Source organism: Pogonomyrmex barbatus, unplaced genomic scaffold (assembly GCF_055798465.1).
Source record: "Pogonomyrmex barbatus isolate J1 unplaced genomic scaffold, ASM5579846v1 scaffold17, whole genome shotgun sequence".
Classification (NCBI taxonomy): Eukaryota; Metazoa; Arthropoda; class Insecta; order Hymenoptera; family Formicidae; genus Pogonomyrmex; species Pogonomyrmex barbatus.
Window position 1 is genome coordinate 6,451,795 of NW_028297113.1, and position 17,707 is coordinate 6,469,501.

At 34.4% G+C, this 17,707-nt stretch overlaps 2 protein-coding genes across 6 annotated transcripts; one reads left to right on the forward strand and one right to left on the reverse strand.

Annotated features, from left to right (window-relative positions):
- The first annotated feature begins 1,164 nt into the window (after positions 1-1,164).
- On the forward strand, positions 1,165-9,932 carry Adar (adenosine deaminase acting on RNA). Of its 4 annotated transcripts, none has more exons than XM_011646664.3 (8): positions 1,165-1,872; positions 3,472-3,545; positions 4,479-4,539; positions 4,633-5,457; positions 5,570-5,955; positions 6,055-6,361; positions 6,440-6,630; positions 6,735-9,932. In XM_011646664.3, the coding sequence occupies exons 1-8, from the start codon at positions 1,539-1,541 to the stop codon at positions 6,831-6,833; spliced, it is 2,277 nt and encodes a 758-aa protein (XP_011644966.2). In that variant the 5' UTR covers positions 1,165-1,538; the 3' UTR covers positions 6,834-9,932. The 4 variants fall into 4 exon arrangements, with proteins under 4 accessions (XP_011644966.2, XP_011644967.2, XP_011644969.2 ...); XM_011646665.3 differs by having other exon boundaries at positions 1,489-1,872; positions 6,067-6,361; XM_011646667.3 differs by lacking the exon at positions 1,165-1,872 and adding an exon at positions 2,824-3,366.
- Positions 9,933-11,962: 2,030 nt separating this feature from the next.
- Positions 11,963-17,412, reverse strand: Golgin104 (coiled-coil domain-containing protein 186). Of its 2 annotated transcripts, XM_011646662.3 has the most exons (9): positions 17,064-17,412; positions 15,073-16,744; positions 14,222-14,492; positions 13,679-14,082; positions 13,062-13,597; positions 12,700-12,962; positions 12,552-12,575; positions 12,260-12,409; positions 11,963-12,145 (listed from the first exon to the last, which is right to left on the reverse strand). In XM_011646662.3, the coding sequence occupies exons 1-9, from the start codon at positions 17,167-17,169 to the stop codon at positions 12,074-12,076; spliced, it is 3,498 nt and encodes a 1,165-aa protein (XP_011644964.2). In that variant the 5' UTR covers positions 17,170-17,412; the 3' UTR covers positions 11,963-12,073. The 2 variants fall into 2 exon arrangements, with proteins under 2 accessions (XP_011644964.2, XP_011644965.2); XM_011646663.3 differs by lacking the exon at positions 12,552-12,575.
- Between the last annotated feature and the right edge of the window lie 295 nt (positions 17,413-17,707).

Below are 17,707 nucleotides of genomic sequence, written 5' to 3' on the forward strand. Positions count from 1 at the left end.
TATGTATTTTTTCATTATAAATAGAGAGATAAAATTGAAATCGTTAAGTATAATGCCGTGCGACATTTCGCACATCATTGCGCAGGCGTGAATGCGAGAGAAGCGTGAACGCGAGAATGAAAGAATGAGAAAGAGATAACATTTCCTCGCCATTTTTACGGAGCAATGGTGGCACAAAACTTGTTCGCCATATATTGTATTTATATATTTTATCATTATTTATGTTGAAGAATGTTAAAGGATGTTCATAATTCGTGATTTATCTCTTGTAGATAATTTTCATTGATCTTTTGAAATAGTTATACACTCTAGTAGAAAAAAATATATCTAGTGTAATTTTTTTTGTGATATTTATTTTTAACTAAAAATAAATAAAATATTAAAATCCATTTGTATTTTGTATCTAGAGATAAATAAATATCAGTGATCTTGAAAAATAAATGATAAAACTTGGAGCCTAAACCTACTATTTCATTAATTCCTATTGACTAGAAAATTCAAAATCGTAATTACAAGAAAGTTTATTCATAAAAAATAACTGTTTGAATCATTTGCTCGAATATAGTAACTATTTCTAAAGTAGAGAGTACTAGAAGGAGATTTTCATAATCCGACATTCATATAATCGACTCCTACATTTAACTTACATTTGTCTTGAGATTATATTTTTAACCAATTATATATTTAACCAATAAGATAGCCATATTTAAAATAATCTTAAAGACTACGAATATCGGCTGTACTGTTGTATACTTTTACCCAAAATGCACTTTTGAAGAAACTCCCCTTCTCTTTTCTTTTTTAGCCAATAGCTTAGATGCTGCGCCTATAGGAGGATATTTGTTCTACGGAACTCTCCACTCATATATCGGGATCTATACCGAGAATGCAGTCACGAGATTTCTTTTTAAATTCCAAATAGTATCTATTCGACATGAGGAGCCAAAGAAGGCGACGAGGCCGAGCATATAGGCGCCAAAAATTCGTTCCTCTCAACCTATATACACCCCTGACGTACGGTAAGACCGCTATTGAAGCGTAATGTTTAGAAATAAAGGATATATACGTATATATGATGTTTACATCGCATACGGGATTTGTCGGGATTTGCCCTCCTCGGGCGGAACGCGTCGTGGATTATCGCTCGCGGATGAACGTATGGAGAAGATATGTGAACGGTGTCGATCTAAGAGCCATAGAGAGTTGTTTTGCCGTAACAATAGCGGCAAATTGATGTGATTTCTTCCCCCCCCCTCCCTTTTTTTTTCTTGTATATCCCGGACACATCGCGGATGATACCGAATCGTATCAATTTGCCGTTATCGTTATCGCGCGAGAAACGTTTTTAAAGGAAATGTAAGATACTGAGATACCCGCGTTATTTATTAAGTATCCGTAAGTATCAGTGAAAGTGAAGCGTTTGGATTCCGCGTGTGTTGAGATTTCTTTGTTTCCGTTTTTCGCCTCCGCCTCGCCCCGATATAGAGGCGGATTTATCTTGCGTGTGTGTGTGTGTATGTGTGTGTGTGTATTTATTTATGAGATATAAGATGTACGTACAATGGAAGGATCTCTATGAGATCGTGATCACGATAACCCGGATGATAGCGCAGCGTTCTGCTCATCTTCACCGCGTGTGCAACGTCAGGTGGCGAGCCAATTTGGCCAGTTTACCGCGCAGGGGTCTACTGCAGAAGTTGCAATTTTTGATCAATCATATGAGCCTAAGGATGATTGTCAAGTGTTTCAACTACAGTCTGTTTGCCGACGATCCGGACATCTTCGCTATCATATACAACGAGATCACGCGGCGCGGGATGCGCGACGCCGCCTATGTTGAAGCTATAGTGAGGAAGTGCGAAGATATGGCTGGTAGGTAGAAAGAGAAAGATCCTCCGCTTGGTAATAAGCGAGATAATTAATACGTTACAATGTCTGTATAGGAGGCAGACGAGAAGAAATAGTTTTCCGCTTTAGGTAGAATTTCGCTTCGCCACCTTGGAATGTAGGAGAGAGTATCTGGTAAAAGATTTTCCATATATAATTAGATATATGTATATATGAAGTGTCATGTATCAGATGTGTCCATATAAAAATATATAATTATGTATAATTATATGTAAATTATGTTTTTGTTTATGGACATGTTCTATACGTAATTACGTCACATTTATATTATATAAGGAAAATTTTTTGTTGGGTATTTTAATCTCGGAACTTTATTAATTTAGGATTTTATAGCTGTTGAAATTTATGTTATAAGAAACTGCAATACGTATGCAAATGCGTAAGAAAATCTTTTAACAAAAGATATACAAATTTCAAAAATATCTTCGGAATAATTGCAATTTCGGATTGAATGTTCCGGAAGAGAAAGACGGGAAATTCTCTCTCTCGATTCTCCTCACCAAATGGATGCTTTTGTATTTATTTCTCCGTAGAAATCGAAATATCTAAAGCCTCGTGTGAAATCGGAAACGGAAATCGGATTGTTCTTCCAACATACTTAAGGAAATCGAAAATGGTCAGTCGCACATGTTTTTCCGAGAATTGGTCATGTTGCACATAAAAACATCGGAACGCGATCGAGAACACGGTCGAAGCGTGAAATCTCAAATCTCTTCTCGAAATGACTTTTTGTCGATCTTTTGTATCTTTTCTCTTTTTCCTCTAAATTTCCTTTATCTTTTAAGAATTATCTTTCCAGGGAGAAACTCAATCCGTATATCTCCATACCCGTCCCCACCTTCCATCCCATTCCGACGCAGCGTCCAGTCATAGCACACGAGGACGCCGCTCACAGCGCCCTAAAAACGTCACCGATGCGAGCGACATAGGTGGATGCGAGTGAATATATATTTCGAGGGGCTAAACGCAAGGGCTCACACGTCGCGTTGTACTCGCGCAGATACGTGTTTCGTTTTGCTCGCCCTGAGACGGAACGTGCTGAGAGAGAGAGAGAGAGAGAGAGAAAGAGAGAAAACGCACGATTTATAAGGTTAGCCCGCGAGGCGAAGGCGAAGCCAGCCGCGACTCTCGAGGACGACGATAAGGTGATCGCCTTCGGGCCACCTCTCTGGGGGATCAGGTTAGGTCGATTATGCGAAAAAAAACAGCAATGGCGCTGCGGATTTTCGGGATGCCAGAATAACCGGAGGCTGCGAAGCCTTGGTCGTCGAAACGACGTCGCGCAACGCACACCCGTCTGCCCGCCGATCGTACCCCCGTGTGTACACCCGCTAGGGTCTTTCTCCTCCCCTCCCCCCCTCCCCCCCCCGACTCCTCGGTCCTAGGAGATCGGCGAGGAGTGCACCATGTCAAACGGACTGGCATTGTTAAATAACAACCAACAATCGGATCAGACAAGTACGAAATGGCTCTATTGATTTTCCCCACGATGCACTCGCGATGTATCCCGTGTGTGTTTATACGTCTATATTTCGGGGGTTTTTCTTTCTTTTTTCCTTGCAGAATATGCTGCGTCCATGACTCCCGCTAACGGTAACACGCTATCGGAGAACTCGCCGAGCGGCCACGCGGCGCAGGTAAGTCAAACGCGAATTCAATAATTCTTGTATAGAAACAAATGCCACCTTTTCATCTGTTGAAACGAACACCTGCTTCGTTTTCAAGGAAAAGTCGAAATCTGACAGTTGAGAATGAAAGATTAATCTCATTATCTCATTATAATAACGTTTAAACGACATCTATGATGAAATCTAAGTGGAAATTATTATTATATTGTGTTAATTTAAATTGTTCCCACAATTCAAATTTAATATTTAAATTACATTTTGTCGGTAAATCATGGATTTTTAATGTAGTGATTTTTAATAAAAAATTTAGTATCTGCATAGTTTTAGCTTGAATTCATGAAAAGATTTCGACTAATCTCTCGAACAACCTAAGTCAACTTTAATTTGTGAATATTTCGGAAGATAAAGATTTATATACAGAGGATGCCTTGAGATAAAAAATATTGCGTCTCAAGAAGCCTCTGTAGGTTCCCTATTGTTTAGTGAAGAAAAATGAAAAAAGATAATAGAATGCCAGATATACCTGAAATAATAGAATGTTAGATATACCTGAAAACCTAAAATATGAATACTGAATTCTTGATAAGCTATGGATAGATTAGTTACGGATTCCAAAGATTTCTACAATGATATAATTATCTTGGATTATTCATTATTTCACTAAACCTTTTTCCAGCTTATTGGGAAAAAATTCCAAGGCAGTTTCTCTTTTCCTTTTCTAGTAAGATCTGTTTGCTTAACGATAGTTGAGTTTTACAAAATTGATATTTTAAAAGTTTTAATAATAAAAAGTTACAAGTGTCTTTTATGCTTTTGATTTCTCCTTTTTTTTTTTATGCTTTTGCTATGAAATAACATAAGAAATATAGAATTTTTAAAAGTGATCTGCTTAATGAAATGACCCGTCAATTGCAATTGTTATTTGATAAATTTATCTTACAGATGAGGCAAGGAAATTTGCCAAAATCTGTTCTAAAGAGGACTGCAGATGCAGATTTAGAAAGTGAGTAATGAATGGTTATTTAATGTTTAATATCAATTTGATAACACAGAAGTAGCAAATTTTAATTTATTATTCACACATTATATATCACAGATATTACCAGCGCGAAGAAACGTCATAAAAATCCACAACCGAAGAATGCAGTATGTGCGTTGAACGAGCTAAAAACCGGAGCTACATACAAAGTAGTCGGGCAGACTGGACCTACTCATGCTCCAATATTCACAATCGCTGTGCAAATCGATGGACAGACGTACGAAGGAAAAGGACGTACCAAAAAGATGGCGAAGCATGCAGCTGCTGAACTCGCGTTGCGAAACATCATTCAATTTAGAAATACACCTGAGGTTCACCAAGCTATCAATACTTGCCAGCCTGTTGTGCCTCTTGAGCCAGATTTTACAAGTGACGTAACAGAACGTGATAATCATCTTGTCAATGCATTTAAAACAACACAAGAGCCAAAGAATACTAATAAATTCTTAGATAAAGGTCCAGTAGCATTGATTAATGAATTATATCCGGGTGTCATATATAACTGTATATCCGATAATGGAGAGAGTTACGCAAGGTTTACGATATCGGTAACTATCGATGGCGAGACATTCGAGGGAACGGGCCCGAGTAAGAAATTAGCAAAAGCCGCGGCGAGTAAAGCCGCCTTAGCTAAATTGCGAAACGTCCACAGTTCTTCGTTTTCTTTACCACTTCCCATTCGCTCGCCCAACTTCCCTAATTCTCCACTTTGGCAAGGACAGATGTCCTTACCGCAAATGCAAGCTGACAACATTGGCAGGATGGTGAATCAGAAATTTGGTGAACTTATTCAAGGCAAACCTCAACACGCGCGACGTAAGGTCCTGGCCGGTGTCGTACAGACGAAAGGGCAAGACGCGGAACTGATATGCGTTACTACCGGTAAGGCATAAACTTACTTCATAATATTTGAATCAAAATTTTCAGTAATAAAGTGCTTTGAATTATTCTTCTAAAGAGATGTCTATATTCAAGTACTCTTTCTGTATAAAAGGTACGAAATGTGTTTCGGGCGAGCATTTGAGTGTTAGTGGTGGTGCTGTAAATGATTGCCACGCGGAAGTAGTAGCACGACGGTGTCTCTGCGAATATCTCTACAAACAATTAGAATTATATCTCGAGGAGAAAGGTGCAGAATCTATTCTCGAGCAAACTGAAAAAGGATTCAAATTAAAGCCAGGAATTCAATTTCATTTATATATAAATACTGCTCCCTGTGGTGATGCGAGAATTTTCTCGCCTCACGAAGAAAATGAATCCATAGATAAGCATCCCAACAGACGAGCTAGAGGTCAATTACGTACGAAGATAGAGTCCGGCGAAGGAACTATTCCTGTAAAGAGTAACGAGGGTATTCAAACTTGGGATGGTGTACTAATGGTATGTGTCATATAGTATTTGCGTCAAAGACAAATGAAATAATTTATTGTTAAGAAAGGGAAGATTGCACCGACTACTTTTTATTATATTTATTTAAAGTCCAATTTAAAGGGTCAAAGACTGCTGACGATGTCGTGTTCGGACAAAATAGCTCGATGGAACGTACTTGGCGTGCAGGGCGCACTCTTAAGCCACTTCATCGAGCCAATTTACTTCCACAGCATTGTCCTTGGTAGTCTCTTGAATCCGAGTCATATGTATAGAGCTGTTTGCGGTCGTATCGAGTTGACTATTGAGGGGTTACCACCGCCGTATAAACTTAATAAGCCGAAAATGAGTCTGATTACATCTTCTGAAGTCAGACAACCAGGGAAAGCGCCTAATTACAGTGTCAATTGGACAGTTGGTCTGTAATCTTTTACATATTTTTAATTTTTTACAAATTTTGCAAGATATTTTAATAATTTTTTTTTTTATCATATAGGCCAAAGCGAAGCCGAAGTTATAAATTGCACAACTGGCAAGGATGAACTAGGGAAACCTTCCAGAATATCTAAACAAGCGTTCTTTAGGCGGTTCTTTAATCTTTTAGGTAAACTTCCAACCATCGAACCTATTGACGAGAATCGTTGTCGCCATTATTTCGATGCAAAATCCTCAGTAAAAGATTACTCGGTAAGTGATTACGTCTCGTGCGAATAACAACAGTACATGCAACATATTGATTAATGCTTTATTATACACCGTATCTCGATTCATTTTTTTTTTTTCTTGAATAGATTGCCAAGGAAAAATTGAAGGATGCTTTCGTGAAAGCACGGCTTGGAAGTTGGGTGAAAAAGCCAATCGAGCAAGACATGTTTGAAATCGATATCTGACTAAATCAGACTAACAATATTGCAGCAAAAAACAATACAAAGAATTCTGTCATGAAATACGCAGTTCCTAGTGCAAAATAGATCGCTCGTTCGGCGTGTCATAATATGGCAGAATTTGGTATCAGTAAAGCATAAATCGTAGGATCTCGCGCATGTATTCTTTTGCGCCTTATGATCTCAGTATATTTACCGTGTTCACACAGTGTATTACGAATTATCGATAATTATTAATCATTTCGTTGTGTACGGTGTAGTTGATAGAAAAAAAAAATTTGCATCAAAACTTTCAAGCTTATATTATTTTGACGTGTTAATAGCAATAGTTGTTGACGAAAGATCAATTCAGCACATATCCATATGGAATTTCTTAGTAATAGCGTGGCTCAGTGGTAACAGAATTGCTTACAGAAATCTTTCCAATTCTCTATTGCACAAAGTGATTAAAGATCACGTTTGGTGAACCTGTACAGATGATCTTTTCTTTGTGCAAAATAATTTTTGTCATGCTATAGACATTCCTGCACTTTACTCTTATTTGTCCATTCGCGTGATCTGTTTACATAATCCTAGGCTATCTCCAATCACAATTTCGAATAATTTTGAAATCGAAATAATTTTAAGAGGCAAACATTAGTGTCTTGTATACGAATGCATTGTACCTACGATGTCCCCAGATAACATTCTATGTCAGAAAGTTTTACAGATAATCGCTATTTCTTTTTTTTTTTTTTCTCAGTAAAGCTTGTCGCTCGATGTAATGTATCTAACACACATCTTCTATGCACGCGTGACATGAACATCATGTATCATACACAATGACATATCCTCGTGTAACTGTGCATGTTAGCGGCGTCGATCATGATCTTGGCGTATTTCTATCTCGAGGAATTTGAGACTTGGAATCTTGTTATCTTCTATGAGTTAACAAAATGCTATCTGGAATCTTGTTATCTTCTATGAGTTAACAAAATGCTATCTGGGATCTTTTTGTAGGACATTAGATATAGCAACGAATTAAGTTGCGACACTTTGCATCTTCTACGGCTGTGATTGGATTCAGATCTGACAAATGGATCTTAATCGTAAAAGATACCAACTTCGTCGCAAAAGTTTAACGGAAAAGGCAGGACAGAATTTCTCACAAACGTTTGCATGATAATTACAATTTTCCATTACAATAGCAATCTATGGTAGTTTCGTTTATTCATTACTCTTATTAGAAACAAGATTATATCTGAAAATCTTTGTTACCCATCTTTTATAGCGAAGATTTTTATTGTTTGAATATTATACAGAAATCTTAACAGAAACAAATTAAGAACGAATCGTATGTATTTTAATAACAGGATACTCAGATAACAGATATTTCATATATTTCGTTGCAAAGTCTACAATCTTAGTTTATATATGTTAGATAAATTTTTATTCAGATATATAAAAAAAGTGCATGTTCGAAAACAGTGATTGCAAGACAAGAATTAATCGTTTCCTTTGCATTTAATAAAAGAAAACACTTTGAGAGAACACTTAATAAAGTTATAAAGAGCATACGCTTTAAAACAACATATACTCTTTTACATCATCGCATCGTATTTTCCGCGAGCAGCAGGGTCCAAGATCACAAAAATTAGTCTTATAGTCGATTCATGCAGAAAGCAGAAAGGTAGAAAACCATTATACAATGAATAATGAAAGATCATTGTTTTAGAGCACGTATATTTCTTTTTTATAAATACTGACAGAATTTTATCTAATATAAACTAAGACTTTTTCTTTTATACATATATGTATATCAAGCCCGCAACTGTCCGCAGCTAATTTAACGTAGCGGTTGGTTATTACTTTACTAATATTTAAATATAAGAGTTAAATGAAAATGGGAATATAGGAAGAGTACGATAATAACTTACGCGACATGAACAGTTGCATAATTTTCCAGATAAATATGTTAGTAAGTATCCATGTAGCATATTTAGAGAGAATCCTAAGGTCATTGCCTCACTGTGCCAGTATTATGATTAATGCAATTCTGCCGTAGTGACACACTGCCCGTGCTGGTCCAGTTTTGCATAAAGAACTCATTTAATTATGATTTAACGTAATGCGTAATACCAAAAATATTTTTCCTTTTAGAATTCCACACATAAGGCCGATCATTATGAAACGAAATGTTATTTTAGATAAATATAATTTTCTAAGAAGAGTGTTATGTATTAGAGAGGAAGAGAATGAATTTTAAATTAAGCATATGTCGCACACGCAAACAATTAAACGAATATGGAACGGTTATTTTTTTTTTGTGTGTGTTTTTCAATGCAATAAGCTGATGTATTTAGGATTCCCACGGTCAGATTGTCCAAAATATTACGTCCGGGAAACAGCTTGTTTTCTATAAATGAGATATATTCGATGATTTTTCCAGTTTTGCGTGCGGCGACAAAGTGTTTGGCTAGTGTACAGTCAATATGTGATACCAATCGTGTATTTGTGCCAAGCGCAATACGCAGTAACAGCTCAAAGAATTTTACTTTGTCTTCTCGCCTGTTTTCTGATAGGTATACTTCGTCGAAAGAACAACATAATTAGGTTTTCAATAGGAAATGATTTTATGTAATACGCGAGATGTTTACGCGTGGATAAATATCGTCGTACTGTCTGTAAAAGAGAATGCTGCGCTCGTCAATACCACGTCACTTTTGATTCTTCATATACAGAATATCCTGCAATATACATATAACTCAAATCGATATACATACTCATATATATTTCTTGAAAAAAATATATATTATATACACATACATTACATGCGTGTATATTGGAGAGGATACTCTATATATAAAAAATAAAAACCAATATAACATTTTGTGGACAGTACGATGTTTTCCTTTGCCATATATATATATATATATTCGCATAAATATAATTTGCTGCTTGTAAATGCGCTATAGTTATGTTATAAAATTTAAGAAAGCTATTCTGATTTTTTACCCGGTACATTAAGATTACTGTCTGACCTACAAAATATTTTTCGAATTGTAAGAATTTGTTTGTCTTAATTTATTATTTTTTTGAAAATGTATTCACGAGATATGAACAATATTATTTCTTTTATTCTCTATTTCCTTGCGCCTCATTCAACAAAAGAAGATGCGAAGAGATGTTTGTTGTAAACGGATTCTGATGTAATTGCTCGTTTATCTCATGACTTATATTTTTTAAATATTTTTTAATATATTCTATTAATCATGATATCCTTTAATATTCTTTATCTTAGGAATATTTTTTTTATTAGAAGTACGCAGATAGAATTACAAGAAATTTTGGAGAATAAATAGAGATTTGGAAGTATCTTTGACACTAGCGAAAAATGAATTATTTTTTTCGAAAGGATTGCACATAAAGTAAAAAAAGAAATAGAAAATACAATTTTTTTATATCTTCGTGCATTTATAATGCTTATTTAGAACAAGAAGGATAAGAAAATATAAAAAAAAAATGTATCATAATCACACGATCCGTGAAAACGGAAAAAGAGTTTTCTTCTAATCTATCCGAGTTCTCACTTGTGAGTTATCGTTTGCACAAAAGAAAAGTGTATTTACGAATTTTAAGCGTGATTTAAAGTTTGAGAACACTGCAATATATACTATATAAGAAAATCGTATGTGACATAATTCTGAACAGGCAGTAATCTATTATTTTATAGCAATTTTCTTTATCACATATGATACTTAAAGTAACATAAGCATTGAATTCAGCATTCTCATACACCATTATTGCGGTCGTTATTAGGTGTCAGTATTGATATTTGTAGCACTTTAACGACGTTATCGATTATATTTGAAAAGAGAAACGAAACGTAATTTTAACTGTTATGGATAATTTTTAAATATTGAAACTGCTATCGAAAGGCAAATAATATTTTACCGTTAAATATGCAATACGAAGACCGAGTCCAATTTTATAGCGTACTTCATCGAGTAATAATAATCTTGTTAGGGTAAAACTACATATATATATATTTATTTCCTTTATCTCTTCTTCCATCACGTGTCGTGAGTTTACGAGTATTTTAAGTATGAAATGCAATCACATTTTATTATCGCACCGTGCAATACGATACGATATAATAGAATACGATTAGAATATCACAGTAATGATAGCTCATCTTTAAAAGACGAAGAAAAAAAAGAAACACACGATCCAAAGTAAATGACTCAGAGTAAATTTTAGAGATATTAATCGCTAGATTTAGCCAATTTTACTTCGATTACAATTCTTTATTATACGCTCAAGTATATACTATGATCGAGATCCTGAGCATAAATCAAGTATTAACTGTCGAGTGTAATATGAATTTGTAGTCGATTAGATGTTAAGCTTGACTAGTGCCTCTAGGTATAAGTACTTTAGAAATTAAAACAATCTAGTTGAACTTGCAAAATAAACTTTTATTTACCAGATTTATAGCGTTGTCTTTCGTTTCATCAAAATGCCTACTTATTATTCATTCTCTGACTTAAAGTAAGCAAAAATTTTTAGTAAGTAGAAATTTAAATATCTAATTAATATAAATTAATATAAATTATTACATTGATAGTTTATCATAATTTGTCTTTTTAAAGCTCGAAGGAAATATTTCCAATATTTCCTAAATATTATTTTCAAACGACATTGCGTGCTTGAATTATCATTGCATAATTCGACGATCTTTTTAAACAGGCCATGTTTTCAAAAATTAAATTTAATTTAATTTTTGAATTTAATAAAATTTTCTTTGTAATGTTACATGAGGAATCGCTTTTAGTTTTGATTAAATGAAACACGTCGTGTCATTTTCTTAATATAATTTTATAATACATATTGTAACGTTTAAATATAATTTTGTTTATCTGAGTCTATTTCGAAGCATTGAAACATAATAAATATGTTTCACTCTTGCAACATATACTATGTGTGTGTGTGTGTGTGTGTGTGTGTGTGTGTGTGTGTGTGTGTGTGTGTGTGTGTGTGTGTGTGTGTGTGTGTGTGTGTGTGTGTGTGTGTGTGTGTGTAATATACGAACATGCATTATTTAACTAGACATAATAAATAAATTTACATAAATACAAATAAATTGGAAATGCAACTTGAAATAAAATGATATAATTTAAATGTACATATATATAATTTATGTATGTGGATTATGTATAGATTATGTATAGATGTATTATATACATACTTATACAATGTAATAATTATTAATTGTCAATATGTTTTTGATGCTGCATTGTTAATCTTGCTATCTCATTACCTAATGTATTAATATTGTCCTGTAAAAATCAGAGTGAATATATAAAATTTCCAAAAATGTCATCAATTTAATATGCAATGGCTCATTATTTAATATATCTTTAAATTCTTTTGTATTTATTTGATATATTTACCTTTAGCATGATGTTTTTTAATAATGTATCTTCGAGAACTGTTTGTAATTTTTGGTTTATTTCTAAGGAAAGTTCTAAGGTCATATTCTCATCCGAAACTCGGTGATTATAAACAGATGCCATTATACCTCCATGTCGTGCCAACTCTACCTGCAACAAATACATATATACATGTGTGTTGTTTAGAATATATTTAATTAATAAATATAATACATATATAAATTAATAATTTCTTTTGATATATAATGTTTTTAAACATCATTTTATAGAAAATCTATTTTTTGACACTTACTATATCCCTTCTGCTTTTGCTATGCTTGAATACAGAAAATAAACGTGTAAGCATCAAAAATTTAAATCTAAAGTGATCTTAACATTTAGATATCTGTTCTTGTTTTTATCTACATAGCAAGGTAAGATATAATTTAAAAAATGCTTACCTTATATCGATCTCTTTCGTTGCATGTCAGAGCTCCAAAACTTTGATTTAAAATATAATTTTGTATTATTTTCGTTTTCTTCTGTAATTCTTCGACTAATGTCTGTGTATGTCCTTCTAAAAAATCTAACTTTTCCGCCCTTTTTACATTTATTTCTTGCAACTGTATAATGCGATCCATTAGTATTTGTTTATTAGATTCTAAAGAATTAGTATGATCGCTATTAGCATTGTTGTCTGATAAGGCACCATTTGATGTATCACCTAAAAAAACATGTGCGAAATATACATCTTTAACGTCGTAATCCCATATCGAAATTTATAATAACTATTTAGCATCGATAAAAGGTTGAATTAACAAACCTGCTAAAGAAGTATTAGATCCGGTCCTAGATGCATTGTCCAATGAATTACTGGGAGATGTAGCTTCAAATATCTCTAATTTTCTACGACATTGTTGCAATTCTCGTGTCAACTCTTTTATAGAACTTTGGTGTTTCCTCTTTAATAGTGTGTATTCACCTTGCGCTTCTTCCAATTTCTGGGCAAAGTTCTGCGCGAATTGTGTCTGTTCAGCAACATGCTTAGCTAGAATCTCACATTCCTCTCTTCGCTTTTTGCGTTCTTGCTTCAAGTCTTCTTCCAAAGTCTTGATTCTGCTGGTCAATTCACTGATACAATCATGTAGCGGGCCCTGCTCGGCTTCAAGATGATCCGCCTTTCCTTGAATCGCAGTGAATTCGGATTGAAGACGCACGTTCGTATCCGTCAGTTTTTGAGTAAAGTCCAACATATCCGCTTCCTTCTGCCGGCATGCCTGCATGTCAGATCGCAGTTCCTCGTTGGTCGATCGTAACTGCAGCAATTCCATTTCTATCGACGCCATATGTTCTTCTTTCCTGCGCAAACGAAACAAATATTTTATTACTAAGGTAATTGTTAAATATTTATTATTAATATGTCAAATGTGATACGCTTACTGTTGCAGTTGGAATTTTAATGCTTCTAATTGAGAGACTTTATCTAATAATTCAGTAATTTGCTTCTGACGCTGATCCGCGATGATCTTTAAATCACTCAAATCATTTTCATTGTTCAATCGAGCTTTCTCAGACTCTTGTAGTTTTAGGCTAAGCCTCTTATTTTCCTCGGTTAAATTTTGCTGCTTAATTTTCAGCGTCTCCAGCTCCTTTTGCAACTGAAGTCTCAACGTTTCTTTATCCTCCGTAACGTGTCTTTCCAGGATCAAACGTGCCTGATGCTCTTTCAGCTGTTGATCCAATGTCACGGCTTTATTCTCTTCAGATTGCTGAAATTTACGAAATGATTCCTGCGTTTCGCGGCGTATCTGCTCGCACTCCTCCTTCATATCATTTATTTTCATCTGCAACATATATCTAAATAGTATTGATATTCCATTAGAATAGTAACTCATGTAATTCAAAACACACTTTCGAGCTACTGTTTTTCACGCGACTTGAGTTATACGAGAGACAAAATTATTATATTGCATTCTATTTTACCAAAGCTTTATCTAATTTCTGTTGAGTATCCTTCTGCGACTCCATCTCAGTTTTGAGTTTATTTTGCGTCCATTTAAGTTTGATCTCTTTCGTTTTAACATCTTCTTTTAAACTCTCCATCTCTTTCTGAAGATCAGATACTTCGCGACATTTCCCATCCAGGATATTACATATCCTTGCACGCTCACCTTGCGTTTGACGCAACTTATTTTGTAGTAACTCCTGGTCCTTTAGAAGCTCCTTAATTCGACGTTCCGTGCAGTCTCTCGCTCTGTTACATACGTTGAATTCAACTTTATGAAGCAAAACAGGTACAATTTAATCGTTTGATACCACGCGACGTGATTCGCGTTTCTGTTGCTCGTTATATATCGCGGCAATTCAATAAACTCGATTGATAATACGCTCAGATTTATTAAATCGAAACTTTTGCATTTGTAATTTTTACAAATACTGTAACATTCTCATAAAATATGAATAAAAGGTCCTACGAATATAAAAAATAATACAATCGCGCTTCATTTCTACACAAATATCTATGGTACTCAAACGATTAATATATATATATATATATATATATATATATATATATATATATATATATATATATATTGATTTATCATAAATAAGCTAACTAATTACTAGCAATCTTTTCTTTTAAATTGTTATAGGCATGATATAAAAAAGCAACGTACAAAAAAGTATGAAAATATTTTCTATAATTCGTTTGATTATTTTTTTTTATTCAACATTTGTTTTCAATATTTGTAATTTTATAAAGTTTACTCTTATCAACATGCCTACAAAATATTTTAGCTAAATTATAGATCATTCTTCTTATAGCCTTATACCTTTGTGTGTCGATCAATTGTTTCTCACTAGTTACATATTTCATGACCATATCTTCCTTTTCCTTGTTAACAGAAATACATTCCTTCTTCAGGGCTTCTTGTGTGTCCAGTGACGCATTCAGGTCGGCGGTTAATTTACTCACAGCTTTCTCCAAATTCTCCACCTGTGAGACAAGCGCTTCCGTTTCTTGAAACGATCCGTTCGATCTATTCGATTTTTCTAAATCGACCGTTTTCTCTAACAGCTTCGAATGTTTCAGTTTTAAAGTGATATAATCTTCTAACAGAGCTAAATACAACGGATGCTCCAGCGAGCCGTATTTCAAAATATCTAAATCTGCTAAAGTACTAATATTAGATGAGTCTTTTTTATATGTGTCATCGTATAATTCTTCCGTCTGCAAAAAACTTTTATTTTCCGTTGACACGTCGCCCTTCACTTGTTCATTGATTACATCATAATCTAATCTATTCAAGTCATTGTTTTTAAAAGCACACTTCTTCCCACCTGATACCACTTCGTTCTCAAGATTATGTAATAGCTGTTGTTCAAATTCATCATACCTTTTATTTTCTTTCACACATGCAACTGGATGTATTTTTTTATCGTTATTTATTACGTTATCTAATTTATCTTCGCTCTCGTCGTGATTATGTTTTATCGTACTTGTATTATTCCGATTTACTATTGAATCCGCGTCCAATTTAGACGCTGCGTTCGTGGAGGAAGACACGTTACCGGTAGAAAATCTCGCGGAGTCGGTCTCGACTGACTTCGATATGTGATTGTATTTCATTGCCAAATGCTGCGGCAGTAAAGCTTTCTCCATAATGTTTGTCGACTTCTCTGTAATAAAGTTTAAAAAATTACGGCTCTTGTTTAGGAGCTGAACATTTGACTGCATTATATTCATTGGATTTGTCAAAAGTGACATTTTTACGAGTTTACTATCGTCGGCTAGTGTTGGTCGAGACACCAAACCTCGCGTATTCATGTTTAATGCCGAAGATAAATTCGGCTCATTCTTCTTGCATGCATTTATCTCGGCTTGACTCCCCTCATTCAAGGTCTCTTTATTATCCATCTGTAATCGTGGATCTATCACCCCTCCAGAAAATTGTTTCACTTCGGATATACTGCTTTTGTTTATCTGTTCCTTAAGGCAATTTCTCTCGCATTCATCTTCCAGAATTGAATTACTCTCGCACGCTCGAATACTTCCTTTGTTCATGGAATCAAGTGAAGGCTTCTTCTCATCACTTGACTGATTAAACAACGTCTCTTCCTCGGTGCAACTTGCTGCTATATTTGCCTGTGTATGTACATTGTTTTCAAGTGCTCTGGTTTTATCTCTGACTAAGTACGAATCTGAGGACGATATCGCAGGTAATGAAACGCTTATATGATAAGAAAGTGAATTGCGAAGAGATTCACTGTCATATGAAAGACGACTCTCGCTACTGGACAACTGACAAGTTTGAAGTTTTTTATTAGGAATGTTAGGACTGGACTTATTTTCCTCGAAAGCGATGGATAAACCGATATTGCCAGTTAAACAATTTAATCCCAATTCTTCACCATTTTTGTTTAATGTCAAACTGCTTTCTTTTTTAAACATGTTATTTCCATGATCATTTTGCACAGATGAAATATTATCCTCCACTGCCATTCCTGATACAAAAATATTCAAATAATTATTATAAAAAGTAATAGTGTGAAAAAAAACTTTAATTATTTCTGAATTATTGTTCATTACATACAAATTAATAATTTAATAAGAAACTAGAAAAAGGACAATTTAATTTAAAGAAAGTTTTATACATAAATAATAGTAAAATCTAAAGAATTGAATTTGCTTATAGAAAAACTTTTTTGCCATTTTGATGTTTATCTGGAAAAAGTGATTGAGTTTTAATGTAGCTGTGACAGTTCGCGACGATCTGACAGATGCTGAAATAGGATACCATATTACTCCGAATTAAATTTGTACCTTCAAGCGGACGGTCATCATGCCTTGTGACAGCGGCACGATCGGCGCGATCGTGCTCTTCGGCAAAATTTGTCTCATCCCTAAAGGGCTCCGAAATCTCGTCCATGCCGAATTAGAACATTTAGAATCAATCGAAATAGAACCTGTCTCACGACCTGATCGAGCCCGCCGCGAGTCCACCGAATTTCGGCATCGCGGATAAACGAACAATCAAATGCATTCGAGATTTTTCTATAAAATTGAAAAAAAATCTCACACACGCGAAAAATTCATTCGTCAACCTCGATCGCACGACGCGCGATGTCAATCAGATGGTTGTCAATTTTGGGATAACAGCACTAGGTGTCGGCATTTGCGCATGCGCTATCAAGAGGTGCCACGTGACTGATTGTTTTAAAAAATATTTTGGTAAATATGCAGTCACTCCCTCCTCCGATTTTCGTGTAATTTTATATAAATTTATGCATTTTTCATATGCAATAGAACATATTCTAAGAAGAAAAATCACATTTCTGAGGAGGAAAATCGGTGGAAATAGTCTTATACTGTATATTTTATATTTTTTTTTATTTTAATATAATTAAATAGAAAGAATTATATTATTATAGTTTTTATTATTATTATGTCTGATGTGTACATTACAT